This window comes from Delphinus delphis, chromosome 3 (genome assembly GCF_949987515.2).
Source record: "Delphinus delphis chromosome 3, mDelDel1.2, whole genome shotgun sequence".
Classification (NCBI taxonomy): domain Eukaryota; kingdom Metazoa; phylum Chordata; class Mammalia; order Artiodactyla; family Delphinidae; genus Delphinus; species Delphinus delphis.
Window position 1 is genome coordinate 97,339,397 of NC_082685.1, and position 25,779 is coordinate 97,365,175.

The window sequence follows — 25,779 nt, forward strand, 5'->3', positions numbered from 1 at the left end:
AATCCCTTTATCAGTGTTTGGACAAATTACTAAAATATCTAGCTCTCTGAAGGCTTTACTCTATTTATAAGTTGTAGTTATTGGCCTCTACCCAGATTCACATGTTAGAGATTAGCCTAAAAGCTGAGTCTTGATTGAAATAGATTTAGGTAAACTAACGGCTGAGCCTTTCCAGTTCACATTGCTCTAATCTATTAGGTTTGACTGAGTGAGACACAGGAGGATGCTATAATAAAAACCTTTGATAACCAGTCCCTAGAGTCAAGGTATGTGCTTTGGGCATCGTGTTTCTCCGTCCATAGAAGTGCTTACGTAAATTAAGAAAATATATGCCAATCTTGTGTCAGACTTAGAACTGGTATTCCTGAGTAAGACTGTCTCATCAGGAAACTGAGTGGCCTGTGGCCTAAGGAGGTATTGTTTTTCTTGCAAGTTCTTTGTTTTCATGAAAAGGCTCTTTGATTCTCAGAATGTATTTTTTTCAAGGTAATTTAGTTTGAATTCGCTCATGCTCAGAAGTCTCCTGAAAAATTTCCCTTAAAGTTTTAGTGTATGTTTTATATGGAACCAATACCTTATACGAATTTCGAAGAAGAGAATTTCATATGACGTCAATTTTAGTCATCAGAGCTTGGTTTCCAAAGCCTCCGTGTTTCTATCACATGGAATCAATAATTAATAGCAATGATATTTTCAAAACAGTAGTAACCTTTTTAGTAACAGATGTTTCTTAATACTATTAAGAGGCAAATGCATAACTTGTCAGTTTGGGGTGAAGGGATTCAGCTTCAAAATAATTTTCCTGTTTATAAAGCTTTCTTGCAGTTTAGATATGCTGCCATCAGGTGGTAGTAATATGTCATATCCATGTAGCTCCACAGATGACATTATGCTTAAGGTCACCAGTTTACTCCACAAAGATTTATGATAATGAATGCACAGATTTTTAAATGAAAATTAAAATAAAATAGTACATCTTTTTAGTTTCAGAGCTAAGGATACTTTTAACGGAATTTTTTAAACATATATATATTGGAAGATGCAGTTGGGCATCCTGTTTATTTATTTGTAAATGAAGAGTTTCATCTTATGCCTTCAAAAAATTTAGAAAATAAAGAAAAGTAAAAAACACCAAATTTCATCACCCAGGGATAATTGCTATTAACCTTTTGTTTCATTTCCTTCCAGTCTTTTTTTTTAACATGCAATCTTTAGCATGTTTTGGGGTTTTTTTTTTTTTGGAGTAGAGTTTGATGGCAGGAAAAGGCACTTAGCTGTAGTAACAGTGTATATATAGCATGTATCTTTTACAACTTTAAAAATTATAAGTTCTTTGTAACTTTTGTGATTTCTTAATATTGCACTGATTGAGGTTTTCCATAATTTATATAGTCATTCACATATTAGTATATAGTGTATGTTTCTGATTTCGGTCATCAAGAATATTTTGCCTCTGTCTTCCATCCACTGCTTGCTTATCAAGAGGATCATTATTTCATTGCATCTATACTTGATTTTTCATTTAACACAAAGGAATTTTTAATTCATCTTTGAGTAGCTAGATATGTTTCCTCTATTGCGTTTGAAATGAAATGGCCAGAAAATTTGAGCTTTCAGTTTTCAATTATGAATGAAAATATAGTTTCTTTGTTACTATTTTCATATATGAATGTTTTATAATTTTGTAAATTGTATGCCACCGGGCACTGCATATAAACATTTCAGGATCTGTGATATTATGAGACAGAGCCATTACCTACTTCCTACCAAAATAATTTTTTCTTTTCTTTTTTATAGCATAGAACACTGCATTAAAGAAATACAGTCTGAAGTTAACAAACAGTGTCCAGATGTGCAGCTACGAACAACAACTGACTGTTTTGAATGGCTAAATAATTATAATTATAATTCATCCAAGTCACCATCCATTCCCCATGGAGATATGATAAAATTTCTCAAAGCACTGGTAAAAAAAAAAAAAAAATAGAATCTTTGTTTTAACAGTGGAGTGGGGTGGGTGAACATGGAATACATTTCATTCAATTTCTGTATGTAAATATTTATTCCATTGACCATATTATCCCGCCATATCTAGGGGTTAGGATTTGTGTTTTGTTTCTATATCCTCAGTGGAATCCAGTGAGCTATGTGTTTTTATTTTTTGCTATGATTTTTATAATAAAATGAGGTTTTACATAAATGGACATTAAACATTATAATTCCTGAGGGATTTGTGGTGTGATGTATACCATATCAACACCACAAAATGTACTGAAATGTACCACGATTATCTATCAGAAAAGTTGGTATCTATTACATTTTGTGTCCCTTCACAACTACTCATTTTCTTGTGCTCATTACTAAGCACAATAAGATCATCATCAGTTGTATCTATTAAGTAGCCTTGTCCATTATTCCCTTCATCCCCAAGCTGCAGGCATATCCAATTCTTTTCAATCAAGGCAGCAATTTATAGGACACTGTTAATTGATGGAGAATTATTACATAGGTCATTCTTGGATACTGACCACTCTCTATGTTAGAGAGGTTTTTGTAGCCTTCAATAAGCAATACTTATTTTATTACACCTGTATCTACAAGGGTAGCTAGCTTCCAAGAACTAGAGAAACAGCACAATTGTTAGAAAACAGGATTTCTGTAGCTACAGTTTTAATTTAATTTAGGGAAGAAAGGCACTGTTTTTGTGTAAGCATCAAACATTGACTAAGGCAGATGTGGAAAATATCTTAAGGTTGTAGTTGGCTTAGGATGACAGAATCAGATGAAAATAATTTTTGACTATTGTTATTATTGCAGATGTCTCTTAAATGTTTAGAAAGTAATAAAAGAAAGAGAAAGGAAGATTATGTGTCCTGAAGGCTTATTCTTTTAAGAAAATCCTCTCACCCATTATCTCTTGAAGGTGGAACCTTGAAGAATAAATATGGATATAGTTATTCCTCTAATTTCTATTAAGAGCCGTGTGTAATGAATTTCATTAATATTGATATAATAATGCTTTCTCATTTAATTAAAAGCAAAAGCTTTTAATTATCTTTTAATCTGTCACACATAAGTCATTCTCTATTCACTGCAGGGCAAAGGCCGCCTTAGTCTTGCTCAAATTCATTAGACTGATAGGCCTCTTCCAGACCTAGGTGTTTTAACATAATTGATCATGTTATTTTGAGAAAAGAACCACATTATTAAAACAGATCCAGATTAAAACGACCTTGTCAAGTTTTTACATGCTGAAAGTGTCAATCTTGACAGAATTTTTTTCATACATCTATTTTTTTCCATAGAAAATTTTTATTTATTAATTATCTAACTAAATAAGAAACAGAGCTTCTTATTATGGCAGTTGTATGAAGTCATTTTCCAAATTTAAGCAATCATACTTAATACATGTCCACATGTTTTAAATCTATCATTCTTTAAATGTTTGCTTGATCAAATATTTACAGTTATTGACTGATATAAAGAAACCCAAGTCTGAGGCACTAATATGACCAGTTTGCTCTATAGAATTTACCATAATGCTGGAGTTCTGGACTCTATCTAAGGACATTTATTTTCCAGAAGTATCAAAAGAACTAAATAAAAAGGAAGAGAGGAAGGAGAGCTTCAGAAAAGTCAGTTCACTTTTTGGTTCTCTAGAGTGTAGTAGAAAGAACATGGATGAGGAGAATGAAACCAGGCATCCATTCTTGGTTCTGTGCTTTACTGTGTGTGACATTTGGCAAGTAACTTAAACACTCTGCACTTTAGTGTCCTTATCTGTAAATTGAGGTTTTAAGTATCTATGTCACAGAGTTTTCATTATGAAGAAGTCAGAGACTGCATCAAAAAGTGCTTTTTATATAATAAACTACTACATAAATATTAGGCATTATTATTTATTACAGACAGAACATTAAATTAGAGATCACAATGCTTAGAATGACTGAGAGAGAGCCCTGGAATTTGTCTAGGAGTTGTTCATTTTTCTGAGTCACACATAATACCTTTGTCAATAGGTAATTTCCAAGCTGACTTGATTTTATACTGCTTGAACCTTGCTTCCATTTTTAGTTTTTTTTTTTTAAATAATCAGCTTGTTGCTACTTAGAGGATATAAGCTAATTTCAGTACTACCTGAAATAGACATAATTAGGAGAGTCAGCATGTAAGGAGAATTTGTACATGTAATTCAAAGTCCAAAAACAAAGTAAATTTTTGTCTTTTTTCTATTCCTAATTACATCTACTATTGTTTCTGTCAGTTGACACAGAAAATATACAAAAATTTTTCTTACGTTTTGAGGAACAATTCTGAGAGTAATTTTTCCCATTTTGAGTTAGTTATTTCTTTGGAGAGAACTGAAATATTCTCAGATTACTTTCCAAAGTAAAATCTTTCTTAACATGACTCTCAAAAAGGAATTTAAATGAAAGTTAAAGTCTTTAAATGTATTAACTTTTATTTCTCAGGATGGCAGCTATTAGTAACCCCTAGGCACATACTATGTTTAAAGGTCTCTGTTCTCTATGTTCATTTGGGAATTTATAATAATAAGTATACTCATTCAGGCATGAAAATTATCTACTAGGTATTAATTAGGGGCATGATCTTAAATTTATTTTGTCTTAGGAGTACATTTCAGTTGATATTTTACTATAGATTTTTATTTAGAATTTTTAAGCTAAAGCTTCCATACGGCTCAGGTTATATCAGGAATGGATAACAACGAGGGCTAAAAACTATGTGTTGAGAAATCTAATTGAAAAATTAGTTCATCACCTGGGCTTTACAAAATTTAACAGACCATAAAGATAATATTCTGAAATGTCTGAATAGATTAACTTTCAAATGCAAAAATAAGTTTTTTTTGAAAACATCATAGTATTGATTCTAAATTGAAATGAATTATTATGAAATTCTGTATGATTGTAGAAATCATTTTTTCTTGCTACTCTTATAGTTAATCACATTTCTAACATTATAATTTACTTTTATTAGCAAAATTTGTTGAAGAATGAACAAAATCAAGAAGAAATGGTATTGGATTTACTTTGGGACCTCTCCTGCCACAGCAGTGTTTCCTTCCCATCCATTCTAAGTGGAACATCTTTCCATTTCCTCTCTAGTACTTCTCTTCATTCTGTTGAAGATCATTCCTCTATGGATGTAAAGTCTATATGGGATGATATAAGACTACATCTTCGACGCTTCTTAGTGAGCAAATTACAAACCCACAATGAAATAAACAATTCACAGCAAAAAATACTGTTGAAAAAACAATGCATACAACAACTCTTATTTCTTTATCCAGAATCAGAAGTTACAATCAAGTACCAAAACATACAGAATAAACTGTTGACTAAACTTCTGCAGAACTGTTTTCCTTCTTACAGCAGAGAAGCAAATTTAGACATAATGGCTGATGGATACCAAGGTACAATGCTTAAGTTATACTCAATGATAAAAGAGGATTTTAACACACTACGTGAAATTTTAGCTCCATCCTCAACAGTGAAATTCATTAAAGAAACTTACCTGGATACAGTTACAGAAGAAATGGCAAAATTTCTTGAAAATTTTTGTGAGCTGCAGTTCAAAGAAAATGCTGTCCGTGTGATTAAAACAAGCAAGAGCTCCAGCAGGCATAGAGGAGCAGTGCATGCTTTGGGTTAGTGATTTTTTAAATTTCTGTTTGGCTTAACTTAAACCTTTTGATATCTTTGATTTTCTTTCTTTTTTTTTGAATTTTATTTGTTTATTTTTATGCAGCAGTTTCTTATTAGTTTTCTGTTTTATACATATTAGTGTATACATGTCAATCCCAGACCAATTCATCCCACCACCACCACCACCACCACCCACCACTTTCCCCCTTGGTGTCCATACGTTTGTTCTCTACATCTGTGTCTCAGTTTCTGCCCTGCAAACCGGTTCATCTGTACCATTTTTCTAGGTTCCACATATATGCGTTAATATACGATATTTGTTTTTCTCTTTCTGACTTACTTCACTCTGTATGACAGTCTCTAGATCCATCCACATCTCTACAAATGACCCAATTTTGTTCCTTTTTATGGCTGAGTAATATTCCATTGTATATATGTACCACATCTTCTTTATCCATTTGTCTGTCGATGGGCATTTAGGTTGCTTCCATGACCTGGCTATTGTAAATAGTGCTGCAATGAACATTGGGGTGCATGTGTCTTTTTGAATTATGGTTTTCTCAGGGTATATGCCCAGTAGTGGGATTGCTCAGTCATATGGTCATTCTATTTTTAGTTTTTTTAAGGAAACTCCATACTGTTCTCCATGGTGGCTGTATCAATCTACATTCCCACCAACAGTGCAAGAGGGTTCTCTTTTCTCCACACCCTCTCCAGTATTGATATCTTTAATTTTCTAACTTTTCTATTTGGTTAAACTTAATTACAAATTTGAAAATAAATCAGAAAATAAATGTTGTGAAATTCTCCACTACACATTTCTCTTATGCATTTCTTTTTCTCTAAGTATAGTAATAGAAGTGTGTTCTTTCCTGTTATTTAAATTATTAAAGATATTGGAAATGTAAGTCAGAAATATTACCAATAAGACTTTCAGTTTTTTTTTTTTTTGAAGATGTTGGGGGTAGGAGTTTATTAATTAATTAATTTATTTTTGCTGTGTTGTGTCTTCGTTTCTGTGCGAGGGCTTTCTCTAGTTGTGGCAAGCAGGGGCCACTCTTCATCGTGGTGCGCGGGCTTCTCACTATTGCGGCCTCTCTTGTTGCGGAGCACAGGCTCCAGACGCTCAGGCTCAGTAGCTGTGGCTCACGGGCCTAGTTGCTCCGCGGCATGTAGGATCCTCCCAGACCAGGGCTCGAACCCGTGTCCCCTGCATAGCAGGCAGATTCTCAACCACTGTGCCATCAGGGAAGCCCAAGACTTTCAGTTTTTTAATCACATAAATTATTGGGTGGAACTTTATATATATATATATATATATATATATATATATATATATATATATATAAAAACAGAAAAGTCTAATTTTTAACCCATTGTATCTTCCAGAGCTGAAGCATTATTAAGTAAAAAGAAGTGTTGAACACTTGTAGAAATTTTTATTAATGAAAATTGGAAGTTTAAAATTGTAATATTTTGGTCAGCCAATGCCAATATGGCCCTATTATGAAATACTAATTATAAAATTCTATATTATAATTGGTTATGGAAGCATAACATTAACTACAGCTGATTTTTAAAGTTCCTCTAATGTTGTTCCTATAAGAATATATATAATAAAAGAGTATTTGAAGAGTCCTAATTTTATTCAAAAGATAAAATAATCTATTATGATATAATAAGTTATTCTTGTCATCATTTTAATTTCCTACCAGTGAAGAAAAATTAAGGTAAAAAATATGATTATTTTGAAAATTATGATTACTCATGCTTTACATAGAATGCTGAGGTGTGTTTCTAAATAGGTTCATAAACTATATTTTTTAATTATTTGAAAATTATCATTTGGTGAATTGCTATTTTTGAATTTATGATCATTTCATAAAAATTTCCATAGCTCACTATATTTTTATCTACCTTCCTTAATAAAATACCACAATACCAAATTTCTCTGATATATGAATATATTATATGAATACGATATATGAATTTTCAAATAATTTAATGTTCTGTCTTAGAATTTTTATTTTCTTCAGGAAGCTGTGTCACATCACAGAACAGAGATGCATCAGCCAGGTTTAGGTTACAGCAGAATACAAAATCAGTTAATTTAGGAACATTACAATTTTGCTCAAAGTAAATTTTCATTTTAATTATTACATAAATTTTAAATGCATTTTCATAAGTGTACTTATTTTCTATAATTTTTATGTCCTCTCAAAAAGTTTATGCTTACTTGTAAAGTACTTTCAACATGAAAGTTTTATATGTGCTAAATATAGTTTAGTTTATACCAGAAGAAAAGATCCATATGGTTAAAAATATGTGTAAGTTGCTATGGAGTCTTTAGGGCTGATATTGAGGTGTTTTCCCTTTTGTGAGAGAAAACTATGTGCGTTGGCTTTTACACCAAAATTTGAAGCACTTCCCACAAGTCCAAGTGCACTGATCTTTCTCAAGCTGCTTTATCTGAACTTTGGTATAAATCACTTGTTAAACGAATGCTTTCCATGTGCCAAGCACTGTACTAAGTGCATCCCTTTCCTTATTATCCCAATTTGATAAACAAAGAAAGAAGCTTAGAAAGATTAACTTGCCTTGGATCACTTGCACAAAGTCAGGATTCACATGTAGATCTCTATGTCTTCAAGACCCATATTCTTAACCACCGTGCTATTGGGTCTTGTCTCAAAATGTAAAATTAAATTCTTTGTCACTTGTAAAAGAAATTTCAAACAGCACTGTTCAAGTGGGCTGCCTAAAAATCAGTTCCGTTCTGCTGTATTGAATACCTGCCACAGGCAAGGCATTTAGCAGCTACCGTGTTTAAGTTTCTAAGCTAGACATGGTGAAGGGAAGAAAACTGAGTAACTGCTGTTAATGCTGTGTGAGAACTCCTAAACTAACTCTTAACAAAGCAATCATATTTTCCACTAGTATTTTGCCCAATGACCAAATTTTATTTATTAAGGAAATACAGTTTGAGATTAGCAAAATAATAATAATAATTTATAAATACTTAATAAAATTTATAATTTATATTCCTATTTGAATAAAATCTAGATTGGCTTGAATGGGTTGTATATTGTCTTTAGTATATGTTTACACTCACCAAGTCTTCGTTTTTTTTTTTTTTTTTTTTTTTGGCTGCGTTGGGTCTTCATTGCTGCACGCAAGCTCTCTCTAGTTACGGTGAGCAGGGGCTACTCTTCGTTGTGGTGCCCTGGCTTCTCATTGCAGTGTATTCTCTTGTTGCGGAGCACGGGCTCTAGGCACGGGGTCTTCAGTAGTTGTGGCATGCGGGCTCTAGAGGGCAGGCTCAGTAGTTGTGGTGCATGGGCTTAGTTGCTCCACAGCACGTGGGATCTTCCCGGACCAGGGCTCAAACCCGTGTCCCCTGCATTGGCAGGTGGATTCTTAACCACTGTGCCACTAGGGAAGCCCAAATCTTCGATATTTTGCCTGAAACTCTAGACAGTCCTTAAGTAACAAGAATTAGCATTTATTGGGTCAGACATTGCAACACATTATTTCATTTAATCCTTCTAACCACCCAACAAGGTAGGTACCCTTATTTATCTCTGTTATATAGTGAGAAAACTAAGGCATAGCGATATTAAGTAATTTGGTCAAGGTTACAAAGTAAAGCCAGGATATAAACTCAGGTCTGTCTGACTGCAATACCCTGACTATAACTGTGCTCTACTGACTAAAAGAACAGGACGGAAATAGCTCATTCCATTAAGAACACTGTTGTGAATCCTCTGTATGCTAAATCTACTTTAGTGTTGTCACTGTTTTACTTTCCCCTAAACTATCCCACAGTCTTCTCATTCCAAGACTTCATAATGCTTATTTTGTGATCTACTGAGATATCTTGAGCAGACCTTGTATATACACTAGTCTCTTTTTTCCAGCCTCATTGAGATATAATTGACATACAACACTGTTTAAGATGTACAACGTGTTGATTTGTACCCTTAATATTTGTACACTTAATACTTCAAAACGATTACCACCATAGTATTAATTAATATCTCCATCATGTCACATAATTACCATTACTTTTGTGTGGTGAGAACACTTAAGATTTACTTTCTTAACAGCTTTCAATTATGTAATACATTATTATTACTATAATCACAATGCTGTGCATTAGATCCCCAGAAATTTTAAATCTTCTAACTGGAAATTTGTACCCTTTGACCAATATCTCCTCATTTCCTCCATCCCCCATCCCCTGGTAACTACCTTAATACTCTGTTTCTATGAGTTTAGTTGTTTTAGATTTCACATATAAGTGATATCTTGTAGTATTTGTCTATCTCTGTCTGACTGTCTGACTTATTTCACTTAGCATAATGCCTTCAAAGTCCATCCATGTTGTTGCAAATTGCAGGATTTCCTTCTTTCTCATGGCTGAATTATAGTCCATTTTATCTATCTCAATCTCCCACATTCTTTATCCATTCATTCATAAATGGACACTTAGGATGTTTCCTTATCTTGGCTATTGTGAATAATGCTGCAACAAACATGGGGGTGCAGATATCTCCTTGATATCTTGTTTTCATTTCCTTTAGATATATTCCAGAAGTGGGATTGCTGATGGTGGTTCTATTTTTAATTTTTTGTGGAACCTCCATACTGTTTTCTGCAATTGGTGTACCAATTTATATTCCCACCAACAGTGCACATGGGTTCCCTTTTCTCTACATCCTCACCAATGCTTGTTATCTCTTGCCTTTTCGATGATAGCCAGGTATAAGGTGATATCTCATTGTGGTTTTGGTTTGCATTTCTCTGATGATTAGTGATATTGAGCATCTTTTCATGTACCTGTTGGCCATCTGTATGTCTTCTTTGGAAAAATGTCTATTCAGGTCCTCTGCCCATTATTTAATCGGATTTTGTTGTTGTTGTTGTTCTGTTACCGAATTGTATGAGTTCTTTATGTATTTTGTATTTTGATCCCTTACTAAATATATGGTTTGCAAATATTTTCTCCCTATCATAGATTTTTTCATTTTGTTATAGTTTCTTTTGCTGTGCACAAGTTTTTCAGTTTGATATAGTCCCATTTATTAATTTTTGCTTTTGTTGCTTATGCCTTTGGTATTATATCCAAAAAATCATTGCCAAGACTAACATTAAGGAGCTTTTTCCCTATGCTTTCTTCTGGGAGTTTTATGGTTTCAGGTCTTAGGTTAAAGTCTTTTATCCATTTTGAGTTAATTTTTGTATATGTTGTAAGATATGGCTCAGTTTCATTCTTCTTCATGTGTTATCCACTTTTCCCAACACCATTTATTTAACCCTTTCCCCAATGAGTATTCTTAGTCCCATTGTCAAATATTAGTTGACCGTATATGCAAGGGTTTATTTCTGGGTTCTCGGTTCTGTTCCGTTGGTCTATATGTCTATTTTTATGTTTTGATATTTGAAGAAAATGGTGAAATAATGTTATAATGTAAATATTATAGACTTTTTGTGGTTTGGTGATATATTCTAGAAAAGAATAATAATATTTTTACAGATACTCTTTTAAGTGATTAAGTCATCGAGTTACTTTTACTTTTAAAATTGTATTTTCTTTGGATGTAAGAAAAGATATTGCTACTTTTCTCAGTGCTTGAAAAAGAGGATTGTTTATGTGTAGTAAATTTTAGTTAGATAAATTCTCTGTATTTTAATATGAAACGATGCAATTAGGAGATTTCAATCATAGGATAAATGTCATGATCCCCTGTATATCTTACTCTGAATTTTTCTTGAGGTTATTGTTAGCTTGAAAGGGAAAGGCTTGAGTGTATGATGCATGCCTTTGAGTATTTGGAAGGTTTCTAAAGATCTCCAGTGGGTGAGAGGTTGAAACTTGGTGGCCTCTACCCCTTCCCTCTCCCAGGTCCTTTATATTTTGTTTAAGGAAGATTGGGGGTAGGGGAAACAGAATCCCTCTGGGAATGAAAAGATCCTTTAGAGTAAAGGAGACCCTCAAGCCCAGATAAAGGCAGAATTTTGACTAAGGAGGCACAGATCACAGTTGGAAAGTAGGCCAGTCAAAATCACCCTAATTTCTCTCCTACTCCTCAAGTACCTCTGACTAGCTGAGTGATGATCTCAGGGAAATGTAAAGAAGAATATTGAGGCCAGCATGTAAAGTGTGTACAGAAAGAAGCATTTGTTATCCTATTGTTACAGAAGAGACCAAGCCTCCTAGAAGGATACCACATCTCTTGACCTTATTGTGCTCCTGAGACAGAGGTGAAGATCTCCATTAGCTCTCTGATGTCAATCATGCTTATTGTTTTCTAACCCCACACTAGTAGAAGCTGGAATTTCAAGTAATACAAAACAGTAATGGGGAAAAAAATTCCTAAAAGAAAGTTATATCTTTATTCAGTTATCACAAATTCCTTTAAAGTAATAGTACAATTTCAGGGTTTTTTGTTGTACTGTTGTTGAAAATACTAATAAATGATATTGTTGATTAGCTTTTTTTCCCCACTGTTTTATCATACTTGCTATTCTTTAATGAAATACTGGTATATTCCTTATTTACAAGTACTTGCTCTCAGAAGGTGAAAAGTACAGTTATCAGGAGTCAAGGGTGCTCGTCTTGAATCTTCTACCCCCTTGTTTTTGTGACCTTAGATAAGTCATTTAACCTCTTCATATCGTTCTAATTGATAAAATGAAAGGGTTATATTAGATAATATCTAAGCTTTAACTCTAAACTTATTCTGACTCTGTGACCTGGAAATCATTCCACAACCAGATTTTTTATACCTACAATTTGTCAGTGGAAACTGTCACATTTATTTTCTTTGCTGACAGACAGTACGGATGTATTAGCTGGCTAAGTGTGTGGCTTTGTATGCCACTGTAACAAATATAAAAACGTCCTTTAGATCTTTATCTGTGTGATTTTTCTTCCCCAAGTGAAACTTGAAAATAACAGTATGGAAAGTGCCCATTTCCTACAGTTGCATTTTTAATGAGGATGGGAGGGTGAAGAGGGGAGTCTGTGGTTAAGCAAAAACAGGAAGTAGAGTCTCTCCTTCCAGCTGACATCTGAAGCTATTCCTAGAAATTCTTTGTTGAGCTTCCCCTTTGATCCTACAACCAACTGTTTTGTTTTGTTTTATTTTTTGTTTCAATTTTTTTTTCTAGTAGCATTTTAAATCAGGTCATTGAAAATTAAGATCACAGGTAAGAACTGGAAATACAATATTATTTTGTATTGTTGATTGAAAAGAAATTCATATGCCTTTCCTCTGGCATGTATTTAAAGTAGGCAAAGAAGGGATTTAAGACTTGTGCTTTTTCCTGGGGAAGAACCAGCTCATTTCTGCAATGCTGTAGACAGTAGGTATGGACTAAATACTTTTTCTCAGAAAGTGTCTCTGTATCCATACAAACCCTTCTGTAAGTAAGAACAAAATGAAAACCTCAGAATTAGGACTATAAAGCATGGAAGAGTGAGTGATCTTTTCCTAAGAGTCTGTGGGTAAGAATTTCATGAGCCATATGAAAACAATTGTACATGTTAAACTTATGTAAATAATTTTAGTATTTTTTTCAGCACTTAAAGAAAGTCAAACGTGATTTGGGTTTTGGCATAATTGATTCTAAAGCCTTCCCTCCTGCAAGTTCGGTTACATGGCATGTTCAGAGCCCTATTGAGGCTTAACCTAGAATGTGCTAGGACATCCATGCCATCAGTAGAGAGAACGGGCTTGTCTTTCCTTTTTCTGAGCCTGGAGGATGTTCTCTACTCAGTCTAATTCCTTTCTATACTGTCTATCTCTCTATAGTAGAAGTACACAGGGTGATCCATCAAGGTGAGGGTGAAAATTAGAACTATTTAGTTTTATTTCACCCTTTATATAAGAGGCAGGACAGGACAAATTTTTCATGCCATTTAAGATAGTGTTTTCTGTGTTAAATGTCATTCCCAGCCATTCTTATTCTTGAGTTTTGGTAAGGCACGAATAGCTTAGGCTCTAATTTGCACTAAAAACCTGAGTAAAGTATATACTTTGCAAAGGATACTACTCAAAACATGAATTCACCATTAATTTTTGTTAATATTTTCTCATTGATCATCTTCATTTTTCCTTGTTATCTATTTACAAATATATAAAGTTAGTTATATAATAGGTACTGTTTTTTAGGTCCTTTTAATTTGCCATGCACCATGCTAAGCACTTTATGCGCTGATACACCATTTGATTCTTACAAACATCTCTGAAAATTTGGATATTATCCCTGCTTTATAGTTGCAGAAACTGAGGTTGGATAAGTTAAAGAGCTTTCCCAAAGTGCCACTGCTAGGATGTACCTCGACTAGGATTCAAATCCATTTCTGAATTATGACCAAGCCTATTCTCTTAAATACTGTCTTTCTTTCTCTTGCTAAATGAAATCCCTTGCAAGATCAGGAACGCTTTTATAATTTGAAGAGTGATTCCCATGAGCCACAGATCCTGATTTTTGTGTTGGACTTTCTGGAATTGTAACACATATATTTATTCTCTACATATAAAATTAAACAAACTTGGATTTTGGAAGCAACTATGGTAGTAATAGAGTGCAAAGCTACATCACTGGATTTTCTGCTTGGGAAAAATTGGGAAAGGAAAAAAAAATTCAAGACTTTCCACCTAACACATGAAAAGGAAAATAATAGTGTTAATTTTTTACTTAATATAAAAAAATATCTAGAGGAGGCTCTCATTTTATTCCTAGAGAAGCAGGTAATCTGCTTACATATAAGGCTTTTGCCAGAGTTAAGCTAAAAGTAATTAAGTTACTGAAATAGTTGAAGCAATTATTGCTAGATTTAAGATCCTTTTTATGATTAATTAATAATAATCCCACATGTTAACGATATGTTTGCAAGATGCTTCCACATTTCGGGGTTTTTTATTTAATTTATATTTGCTCCACCACCAGTCTGAAATTAGGCAGTGCAGAAACTCCAGTTCTTGTTTTATGGGTGATGAAAACTACGGCATTTTGGCTGATTAACAAATCAAGTTGGAGATGGAACTAAGAGTAGAAGTATCTTCCCACTATACCTCAGTGCCTCATAAGAAAATAAACGAAAAGTCTCACACTAGAATTTTTTCCCTAAGGAGTTGATGGCGTATTTAAATTCTTCCTACTAAAGGTTGTATCATCTGTGAAAATTATTTATTTGATCAAAAACTATGAGAAAGATGACTGGATGTGTATGAGGGGAGGGTGTACGTTCCGTGGTTGGGTAGATATGTAGTATTATGCATAGGCACACGTATCTTTATTTACCTAAAATGTTTTTCTGCTGCATGGCTCTATTTTTCTGACCCCATTATTCACCATTAAATGTTCAGAGGCCTCTGAATCTTTGTTTTAAAGACACTAAAGCAACAAAGGTGGAAAGTATATTACCTAAAAGATAAAGTGGATGTAGTTTAGTTTGGGTAATATTTTTGCTTCTGTGCAGCAACAATTAGCAAACGCTAAATTGCACTCAATTATTGACTCCTTAGAACACCTGTGTGTTCTTCCTAACGGTGGAAAGAATATTTTACTAGCCACATTCTCTAGTTATGACATTCAAAAACTAAGGATGGTAGATAAAAATGACTTACTGGTTTCTCATGAGGGGTCATAAGTCAGCCTGAGATTTATATTCCTTATTAACCATTCAGGAACAGTTTTAAAAATTAAAAAGAAGATTAAAATACTGAGATTTTAAAACGCTTATTTTTTAACTTGGAAAAAGAAATTGTCTAGTTAAAAATATAAGTAACAAATTAAGAGACGAATGAAAATGATTGTAAACAAATTATTGAAGAGAAGTTCAGAATAAAATTATTCTAAAAGTAAACAAATTTACTTTGCAACTATTCTATATTGAGCAAAGAATGTGGATGAGTAATACACATGGAAGCAGTTGTAAGCCAGAAATTCAAATTCTGTAGAAAGTGATTTGGTAAGTCACTAATGCAACCTTTCTAAAACTTTTCTGATTTCTGCTTTCCCCTGCTAAAGTTATTTATGTCATTCTATGTCTTGGTTTATGAACACAGTGACAAATGTGAATGCTTAGCTCTGTTGTGTTATGTAAAAATGTTTACAGGTTTCTGCTTTTACAGATCATGAATCCCTGAATTCTTGTTTAGCATATGGGCATTTTCCAGTAGACTATTATAACCTTGAATGTTATTTCATTAACATATTTTTTTCTTAGGTTCTCAGAAAATGTAATATGTGACTTCTGGTTACTGTGCTATCAATCAGTTATTAGTATCAAACTTGTTTTCATAAATGTCCAAGAAGAAAAGTTTAATAAGCAAAAAGACATTGGTAAGATTCCTTTAAAAATGTACTCTTTCTAACAGAAGACTGAAAATTGTAATGGTTGTTCCTGTACCTCAACATTCTTTGTTATGAAAATCAACTCGGCAGATATACATTGTTATAACATTTTCAATTTCATTATTTATATATAAGTATGAAAATCTTTGACCATCAGTGTCACATCTGTGAAGTCAAATATTTGTTATAAAACATATCTTCTGCCTCAAAGTAGCTGTCATTTAACATCTCTACCTTTATATAGTTATTTTTTAACCGAGGGGAAATCTGTGTCTTGTACACCTGGGACTGTTAAAATTCTTTGTTTAAATTGGCATTTTTCTGAGTATGGGCTGATCTCTCTGCACAGGGATTTATAGAGGAGAAACTGCTGGTAGCTTTGAGAGTTAGACCAATCCCTTCCTCACATGTGGAAATAAGAAAATAATCATTAGCTTTGGGTAAAATGTTTAAAAGTTATAATGGATTTCCAGTCAGAAGGTCTTTTGCCTCTGTCATTCTTAAAATTTAATGTCTATTCCTTTGTTTAATACATATATTTGTAATTTGCTTCTAGTTTTACCAGAATATTCATAAGCACTTTGATGGTTGGGCTATCTAAATGGAGATCTAAAATTGTGCTTGGAAGGAAGTAAAAAGTTACTTAAAATTAAGTACAGTATATTGCTTCAATCAAAAGCAAAACCTATCACTGTTTGTTTTTGCAACTTCTTTTCAACATTGAGTAAAAACAGAAAACCCTGTCTATTATTTAGAAAAGTGTAGCCTACCTCGTTACCTGTTTAATCTTTTCCATAATAGAATCATAGGAAGTACCGAGTTAGCAGGTAAGTGCCAGGTGAGAGATGAAACTCTAATAAGGCCTTTGAAATTATGATGCCAGTGATATATGAAAAACTAAATAATTTGAAGTTTTGATATTTTTGATTGCTGTGACATGGTCATACTGAACTGATTTTAGAATATCTGGCATTATATTGTTTGTCCTCCAAGGTAAAAATTATTTTAAGTTTAAAATTCAGTATTAGCATTTCCATTAGCAAAAAGCACACAGTACTAATCATTGTAGTCATTATTGGAGTAGACACCAGGTTTGTGAAATAACCTATCCTGAAAAGAAGAGAAATACCCTCCAAATTTTATGATGATCATTGTGAGAGAAAGTTATATTGTAAAATTGTTTTATAGTGCCTTTCTATATCTTTTTTCCAAACGGTACTGAAATCAATTATTATCATCTTTGTTAATGTTCTTTTAGTAGCAGAATAAAATAGTAGTCCTTCAGCTATTTGAAGAGTGTGTACTTTTAATGGATATTTTTCTTATAATTTTTCTTAGTCATGGTTACAAAAGCCATAAAGTTCACAGTTATTGGTGTATGGGTCTAGTTAGTAGAGCCTGAACCTCCAAGGGCAATGGGAAGATGCAGCAATTACAGCCTCTTTAAGATTTTATAGCTAAGGTCTAATGTGAAATCAGTATGTAAAAATGAGAAAAATCCTTGTTCGACTTTATAAACAAGATATTATTGCACAGGGCTTCCCTTGTGGCGCAGTGGTTGAGAGTCCGCCTGCCGATGCAGGGGACACGTCTTCGTGCCCCGGTCCGGGAAGATCCCACATGCCGCGGAACGGCCGGGCCCGTGAGCCATGGCCGCTGAGCCTGCGCGTCCGGAGCCTGTGCTCCGCAACGGGAGAGGCCACAACAGTGAGAGGCCCGCGTACCGCAAAAAAAAAAAAAAAAAAGATATTACTGCACAGATTTTGCTGAAGCTTTATGTTCACTGAGTCCCTCTAAAGACTTGTATTATCTTTATAGAGCTTGAACAGTTGGCCTCAATGTCTCATTATTTAGATTAAGCATATGCAAATTTGTACAAGCTGTTTATTGATAAGTGATAATCTCATGTTTTGCATTGTTTCTGTGACATACAGACAACAAAATATAAGTCCTTTATATTTCTATGAAAGGTACTCATAGGGATTAGAGTTACAGAAAAATACATACTTTCTTGACATTTATGAGTATATCTAAAAGCAGAATTACGAAATACTAAATTTGGTGAAGATCACTCAGTCATGCACCAGTGTGAGTTTTCGTTAAATTTTAATCATGTGCCAAGGTTTCTAAGACACAAAAAGGAAACCAGAAATCAGGAGGATGTTTAAAAACATTAAATACACTGCTATTGTTTGCATCCTTGTGGTTTTTTTCCCTACTATCCTGATAGTTCTTTAAGGTTCTGTCATTTTCAATCAACAGAGAGTACATGTGATGAGTATATCTGATAAACTTGTCAATGCCTCTTTAAAGCAGGATTCCCCAACCTATTCAATTCAGATCCCCGTGCTTCATTTCAAGTATCATCTTGATAAGACAGAGCTATGTCACAGGCATCTGTGTATAGCCAGTTCAGTCTACAACTAATTTGTGCAGGAAAAAATTAAATCAGGAGGTAAATTATTTCATGATTGCTCATTCCCAACAGAGTTGGGCATCATTCTGAAGAAAATATCAAATAATTGGTTTCAGGCCGTGTCAGACACATGCAATTCCCTTCTCTAATGGCTGTGTGTGGTAGCACCAGGCCTCAGGGGTCAGCAAAGAACTGGAAATAGCTTAGTGCCAGGCACGGCAATAGAGAGACTGAGCACATAGGAAATGAAGTGGCAATAAGTGCAATCCATAGGGGAAATGTGCTTCACTTGGAGTTTAATATATCGGTTCAGAATCTGGCAGGAAGCCATGCAACAATTGTTTACCTTTTTGTCAGCATCTGCATCTGTTCTGTTTTGTAAACAGCACTTAACTCTCAGTCGGTAAATGCTGAAATCAATAACAACTGTTAAGGGATTCCCCCCCCCCACTTTTTTTTATATTCTATAACAAATGCACACTACAAACAATGTTTGCCTTAGATTAACAAGGAACAGAGATTAACAGGGTCAAAGGGATTTGGTTGGGAACATTTTATGGCTTCTTGGGTTTACAGTAATTATATCTGTGTGATTTGAATGTATTTTGTAACCTATCCAAATTAAACTGTTAAAAAAATGCTAGCAAGCAGTAATGAAGATGATTTTTTATAATTATCTTAAGTACTGTGTATAGAAAACTGCTGGCACTGTTTGTAATAATTTAGTTCTGTGCAATATTGTGTATTACAGCTGCTATGCACAAATATTAAGTTGCCTTTTGCAGTTTTAGGAAATTAGTGATTATAACCATCAGTACTAATTATTTTAAACATACAGTTATTAAAAAAAAATTACACACCACAGTGAGACATAAAAAAGGTTCAATCTGTGACTAGTGCCTATAAAACTAAATATGTCATTAGTAAATGCAAAAAAAAGGAAAACACTACTTGTAAGTTCACTGTCTTCAGGGACTGAGTAGATGAATGCTGTCAAATGCAGGATTGTTACAATAGTTATGGCATCACTTAAAAGTGAATATCACCAAGATCAGAGGAACACATTATTGCCAATGGGATTTATGCCTGCCTATCTCCACTCGCTACTTAAAAATTTTACTCCTTAAAATTTCCCCATACACAATTGCTTAGTTGCCTTGTTTTCATTTTATTTAACTACTTCATATCTGATTTAAACCATACCTAATTTTTTCTTCTGTTTTTACTTATATAATAAGCATTAAATCTTAGGCTTTCCCATTAATTTTTGTCAATTGTATGACGTTTTTGAATCTTTCACTGGATTACCATAAGCCACAAATAAACATTTGGAATTATTTGATCAGGTCACCTAGTCAAGATTTTCAAAATTTTATGTCTAAGTGTTTGGTGTGAATATTTCAATTTCCTAGTCAAGATTTTCAAAATTTTATGTCTAAGTGTTTGGTGTGAATATTTCAATTTCCTTGACAGTTATTTTGCTACTTCACTTATCTAAATTGTTTTGGCCAACATTTTTTTGAAAGTCTGTTGTATGTTTTTATTAAATAGATTTAATTAGAAATAAGAATTTGGAAACTTGAACAAGAATATCTTTCATACTTTTATCAATACTGGAAAGTACATTGGCTTCATTTTCTTCACTTCATATCATTTGTTTATTTGGCATTCTGTATGTCACCTGTGTAAGAAATTAATTAATAGACGGTAATATACATACAACCACAAGTTATATGTGACTGTATAATATAAATTCATTTTCATCACCTAGAATATCTAGATTTTTATTTTTCATTATCCTCAGAATCACAATCCAGATTTCACAAATTTACACTTCAAGATGTTTATTTGAATGAAGTATAACATGTGTTTAGACTTAGAAACTACAGAAGAGTTGCCTTCTATAAGTGTACATTCTGTCCAGAGATAGAGAACCTACTTTATTAATCCATCCCATTATGATATTTATATGATTCAGTAAAAATGAACTAACACTTAACACTGCTGCATGCTCTGATCTATAAATATAAAGAAAAAAATTTTTTGATAGAAATTTTCATCTCCACATTAGAGTCTACCATTGAAAACCATAGATGATGTTTAGACATAATTTAGAAGTCAACTGTCACCTTTTCTAATTCCTTCCTTTATCAAGGGAAAATTGTCACATGGTTCCATATCTCTCTCTCTCTTATATTTAAAGAATATAAAAGTGAAATACTTTAGCTTCTATTGTTTGTGCTTTGTGTCTTTAACATCTACTTGATAGGAATTACTTTCTCACTTTTGCCATTTCATGTTAAATATTTTATATCACATCCTACTCAGTTAGTATGCAAGTTTAAAAAGATTATAATTGAAATTTTCATTCCAAAGGTCAAAATGTTCAAAGTTTTATTGTTCCTAAAATAATCAAAGTGGCTATCTTGCATTTATGTTAGCATTAAAGTTAACTGTCTCTAGCAGAGTTTGAAAAATTGTAGTGGTTATTATGTTCTGATGGAATACGTAAGGCACTCATGGGGGGGATGGGTATTGTCTATGAATCATTAGCTACTTAAAAAAAATTGATTGTTAAAGGTAGTCCTTTGTTGTATTAGATGAAGGCAATAATCATTATTCTTTAAGCAAAGGGAAAATTAAGTGCTAATTAACAAGTTATGAAGCGCACAATAGTAGTTAGAGAATAAGCAGCATTTTCCCAGTGGTAGCAAATGGTATCTGGGAACACTAGAGTCAACAAATTGGTTGCTGATAACTAATTGTATTTTTCAAATTCCCCAAAGTAATGTTAAATGTCATGAGGTTACTCAACACCATAGCAAAGTTTCTGTACTGAAATCTTAACTTGTAATAAAATTTGAATATTGTGCTTTTAAAATTATTATTTTAGAATTTATCCTATACATGATTATTTACTTACATGTAGTATGTTTATTGTTAATTTGACGTTTTCTTTTAAGAACTTGAAGTCTCTATTCAGTTATAGTTTTATTTTCTTGTTTTTTATGTAAGATAAGTCTTCGGGAAAAAAAGATATATGTGGCCGCCTTTTTTTTTTTTTTTTTCTTTGTGGTACGCGGGCCTCTCACTGCTGTGGCCTCTCCCGCTGCGGAGCACAGGCTCCGGACGCGCAGGCTCAGCGGCCATGGCTCATGGGCCCAGCCGCTCCGCGGCATATGGGATCCTCCCGGACCGGGGCATGAACCTGTGTACCCTGCATTGGCAGGCAGACTCTCAACCACTGTGCCACCAGGGAAGCCAATGTGGCCTTCTTTATATTAATTTTAAAATAGTTTGATATTAGCTTTCATAGTCATCAAACAAGAATTGCTAAGTTATCTATGTTAGCAGTTTGAAGCATCTCATCTTTATTGATGATGTGGTAGAGTTGACATATTTTATGTTCTTAGCTATTATGCCATAACTTAGGTTTGATCTTGAAAATTGGCTTTTAAGGTATTTTAATTCAGTATCTCCATGAGATAAAGGATTGAATACTGAGATTAACTTTTTGATATCACATAGACATAATTCTGAATGTTAACTTTGAGTTTTAATAAATATAAGAGAATTCTAAAAAGGCAGCCTCTGTTAATATAATTTTTGATTTCTCAGGGAAAGAACAGATTCGTACTTTTGTTTTTTCAATAGTTAGAATTTATACACACTGAGATAAAATCTGGTCTCCATATTGAATCACTCACAAAAATAAGATTGCTCATCTAATATCACTTTGGAATCACTCATGCCACTTTGTGATAAAAACAAAGGGGCACAGCTGCTTCCCCAATTTATCACAAGCCTTTTGGAGCCTTCTAGCCTCCAAGTGAATTCCAAACATATAAGTCTCACTTTGGCAAACTGAGACTCTTGTCTCTCCAAACAACTGTAAATGGCTGCTTTCCTATCCTCTGGCTTGGTATGAGTGAAAGCAAACTCAGATGATGATTAAAGAGAGGGACTTTACAACTTTCACTCCAGCTTATTGTCCGTTGTCCCTCTACCCATTTGAGATGAGGACCACAGGAAAACCCTTAGCCATGTGAGAAATTCCCATTTGTTGCTCAAATTTACCTATTTTCTGTTACTTGTAACCAAAAACTTTGGAGAAATACGATCTTATCAATAAATGCCTTATTTAAGTTATATTAAGGGCTCTGATAATACTCTTTTTATATATTTGTTAAAAGCAGAATGATTCATAAGCTGATCTAATTGAGGCTCTTTCTCCCTTAGGTCCCTTTGAATTTTAGGTACATGTTTGATGATCATAATCCTTGCAGGCTAGAATCACAGGCATCTTCCACAGAATGTCCTTGCAGTGCCCTACCGCTTTGGACTAATGATGAGGAAGTCTGGCTCTGAGATATCTAACTCCCTGGAAGATGCCAAAGATTGCAAAAGGCAGAGTGGACTATTCCTCACTAGGAAGATACCCATATTTGCTTCTCAAGTGGCAGGGCTTTCCTACAGAACCCTTAGGAGAAATCAGAAAGGTTCTTGAATTGGTCTTCTCTAAAGACAACCAAGAAGGGGAAGAGGAATGCTTACGGCATGAGCAAGAGCTTAGAAGAGGGAATGAGCTTGTCACATAATGGAGAAGCAGTGTGGGTGCTGTGGAAGAGGTGGAGCAGAGGTGAGAGACTCCCATTAACGAGCTTAGAACAAGGTGAGAACATGCATCCTCATTCACAGGGCAGTGGGGTCTCACGAGGGGCCTTCCCAGTGAAAGAAGAAAGCTAACTTCCTGCCTTCATGAGAGGGGAGGTGGGACCAGAGGAGAGGTGATTCCACAGCCAAAAGGAAGACCAGAGCATTTCTGGCCTAGATTTACATTGTGGGAATGGGAAGAAAGAGAAAAACCCAGATTTTGAAAATATGTTAAAGTACTTTTACTTTTTGTTCAGTCTTTAGTGTGCCTTTAAACATGTTAAAGCTATGCTAAATTATATATTTCATAAACATTTGAATCTGAAATTTTTTTCTAGGTCATATATATAGATTTTGTGATACCAAATATTTAAGATAGGAAATAAGATGAAAATATTTTTATTACTTAGGTAATCTTTCAGAGTAATAAATTTTCATTATTAAAAAAAATTAAAACCTCAGATATATGTTAAGGAGAAAGTTAAGAACTCATTTCCTTCCCTCAAATCCTGATTCCACAGGGTCACCTCTCTTATTCTTTTTTTTTAAATTTTTTTTTTTTTTTTTTTTTTTTTGCAGTACGCGGGCCTCTCACTGTTGTGGCCTCTCCCGTTGCGGAGCACAGGCTCTGGACGCGCAGGCTCAGCGGCCATGGCTCACAGGCCCACCCGCTCCGCGGCATGTGGGATCTTCCCGGACCGGGGCACGAACCCATGTCCCCTGCATCAGCAGGCGGACTCTCAACCACTGCGCCACCAGGGAAGCCCCTCTCTTATTCTTATACTTCGTTGAATATTGTAGAATTTTTTGTAGGCACATATAAGAATTAACATACAAATTTGTATTTTTTCCAATGTGCTTTTTTCCAATTAATATTTCATGATCTCCTCCCATGTCAATGCAATCTGTTCTGACATTCTTTTCAGTAGCACCATGATATTCCATTATATAGATGCAGCATAATTTATTTGCATGTGGCTAAATTTAAATTAATCTTATTAGATTGTTGACTCACTGGATTTAGAAATGTCTTAATTTTTTCCTTCCAAAAGCAGTACATGCCCACTATTTCATAAATACACATGTAAATGTGTGTGTGTGTATGTACATATTTGAAGTATATAAAGTAAAAAGTGTTAGGTCTCTTTCACCCTCTCTACCCTTAATCCTACCATCCTAAAGTGATCCCTGTTAATAGCTCGGTGTGTACCCTTCTACACACTTACACACCTGCCTGTGCTGTGTATGTACATTCTACAAATTCCTCTGAAAATTTTTTTTTTTTTACTATGTCATGGACCTCTTTTGTATCAATATGTTTTATTTTGTTTTGTTTTGTTTTGCGGTACGCGGACCTCTCACTGTTGTGGCCTCTCCTGTTTGCGGAGCACAGGCTCCGGACGCGCAGGCTCAGCGGCCATGGCTCACGGGCCCAGCCGCTCAGCGGCATGTGGGATCTTCCCGGACCGGGGCACGAACCCGTGTCCCCTGCATCGGCAGGCGGACTCTCAACCACTGCGCCACCAGGGAAGCCCTCTTTTGTATCAATATGTACGAAATGCATTATTTTTTTTATAAGCTGCAAGCTATTGTATAATTATTTATTTAATTATTTAATTAACTAGCTCCTGTTGACAGGTGTTAGGATTTCTCCCAGTTTCTTTTCTTTATATACCTCTGTGTATATCTTTGAAATCTTTGTTCCTAGAAGAGTTATTCCTGGGCCAAAGAATAAGCTAATGTAAATTTTGATGCGTAAATTCAAATTGCCCTCCAAAGCCAATATAGTCGGTTGGTTTTAACTACGCAAATTCAGAAGCATGGATACCTAGATTGATGCATGTTTTCATTTAGACATCAATTCATTAATTATGATTTTGTGTGTGTGTTAAAATTCCTGTGCTTGGCTGCCTCCTTCTGGATTATCGAGGCTATTGCTGTTTTGTCAGCTATCCTCTCACTGCTGCAAAAAAACAAAAAAGGCCTGGGGGTGAGAGCAGGGCACTTAATGCTCGATGCCTTATAGCTGTTAGGAGCTTTGGAGCCAGACTTGCTTTGCACTCCAGTTTTGCCACTTGGCATCTCTGTGGCCTTGGATAGGTTGCTTATCTTTTGTGAGTGTCAGTCATTTAATCTCTAAGATGGAGATGATAATAACAAGACCTACCTCATAGTGTCTAAGTATTAATATAGATATTATACATAGTGTCTGGCACAGACTAAGTGCTTTGTTATTATCATTATTTAAAACATATGTAGCAATAATCTGACAGAGTGACTTGCCATCGTATGTTAATACGGTGTTCCCAAACACCAATATATGACAAAAGGCTGCATGTTTGTTATTTTTAAATCAATTTCTCATTGAATACTTCATTTTATCTTTAAAACGCTTCATATGACATCTGGAAGGGCTATACTAACTTTAGAAATGAACAATAGTAATGAAATAAGACTAAATTAAAATAATAGATATATCTGGATATCTCCTTTGTTTATCATCTTGACTCTGACTATCACTATGTGTGAATGACTACCTGATCTAGATCCAGCACTGATTCCCCCCCAGAGCTGTGTACTGGTAGAGCTTAATGTCTGTTCATCAGGTCCCTCGGATATTCCACAGGCACTCCACACACAGCATGGACACACCGGGACTCCTTGTCATTCCCC

At 34.3% G+C, this 25,779-nt stretch overlaps 1 protein-coding gene across 1 annotated transcript in view; it reads left to right on the plus strand.

Moving 5' to 3' along the window:
* The window catches only part of KIAA0825 (KIAA0825 ortholog), a 401,025-nt gene that overhangs the window by 71,135 nt on the left and 304,111 nt on the right, over positions 1-25,779 (plus strand). The window contains exons 4-5 of the mRNA XM_060009154.1: positions 1,798-1,966; positions 5,002-5,671. Of these exons, the coding sequence (XP_059865137.1) occupies positions 1,798-1,966; positions 5,002-5,671 (839 nt within the window). The remainder of the gene's footprint in view (positions 1-1,797; positions 1,967-5,001; positions 5,672-25,779) is intronic.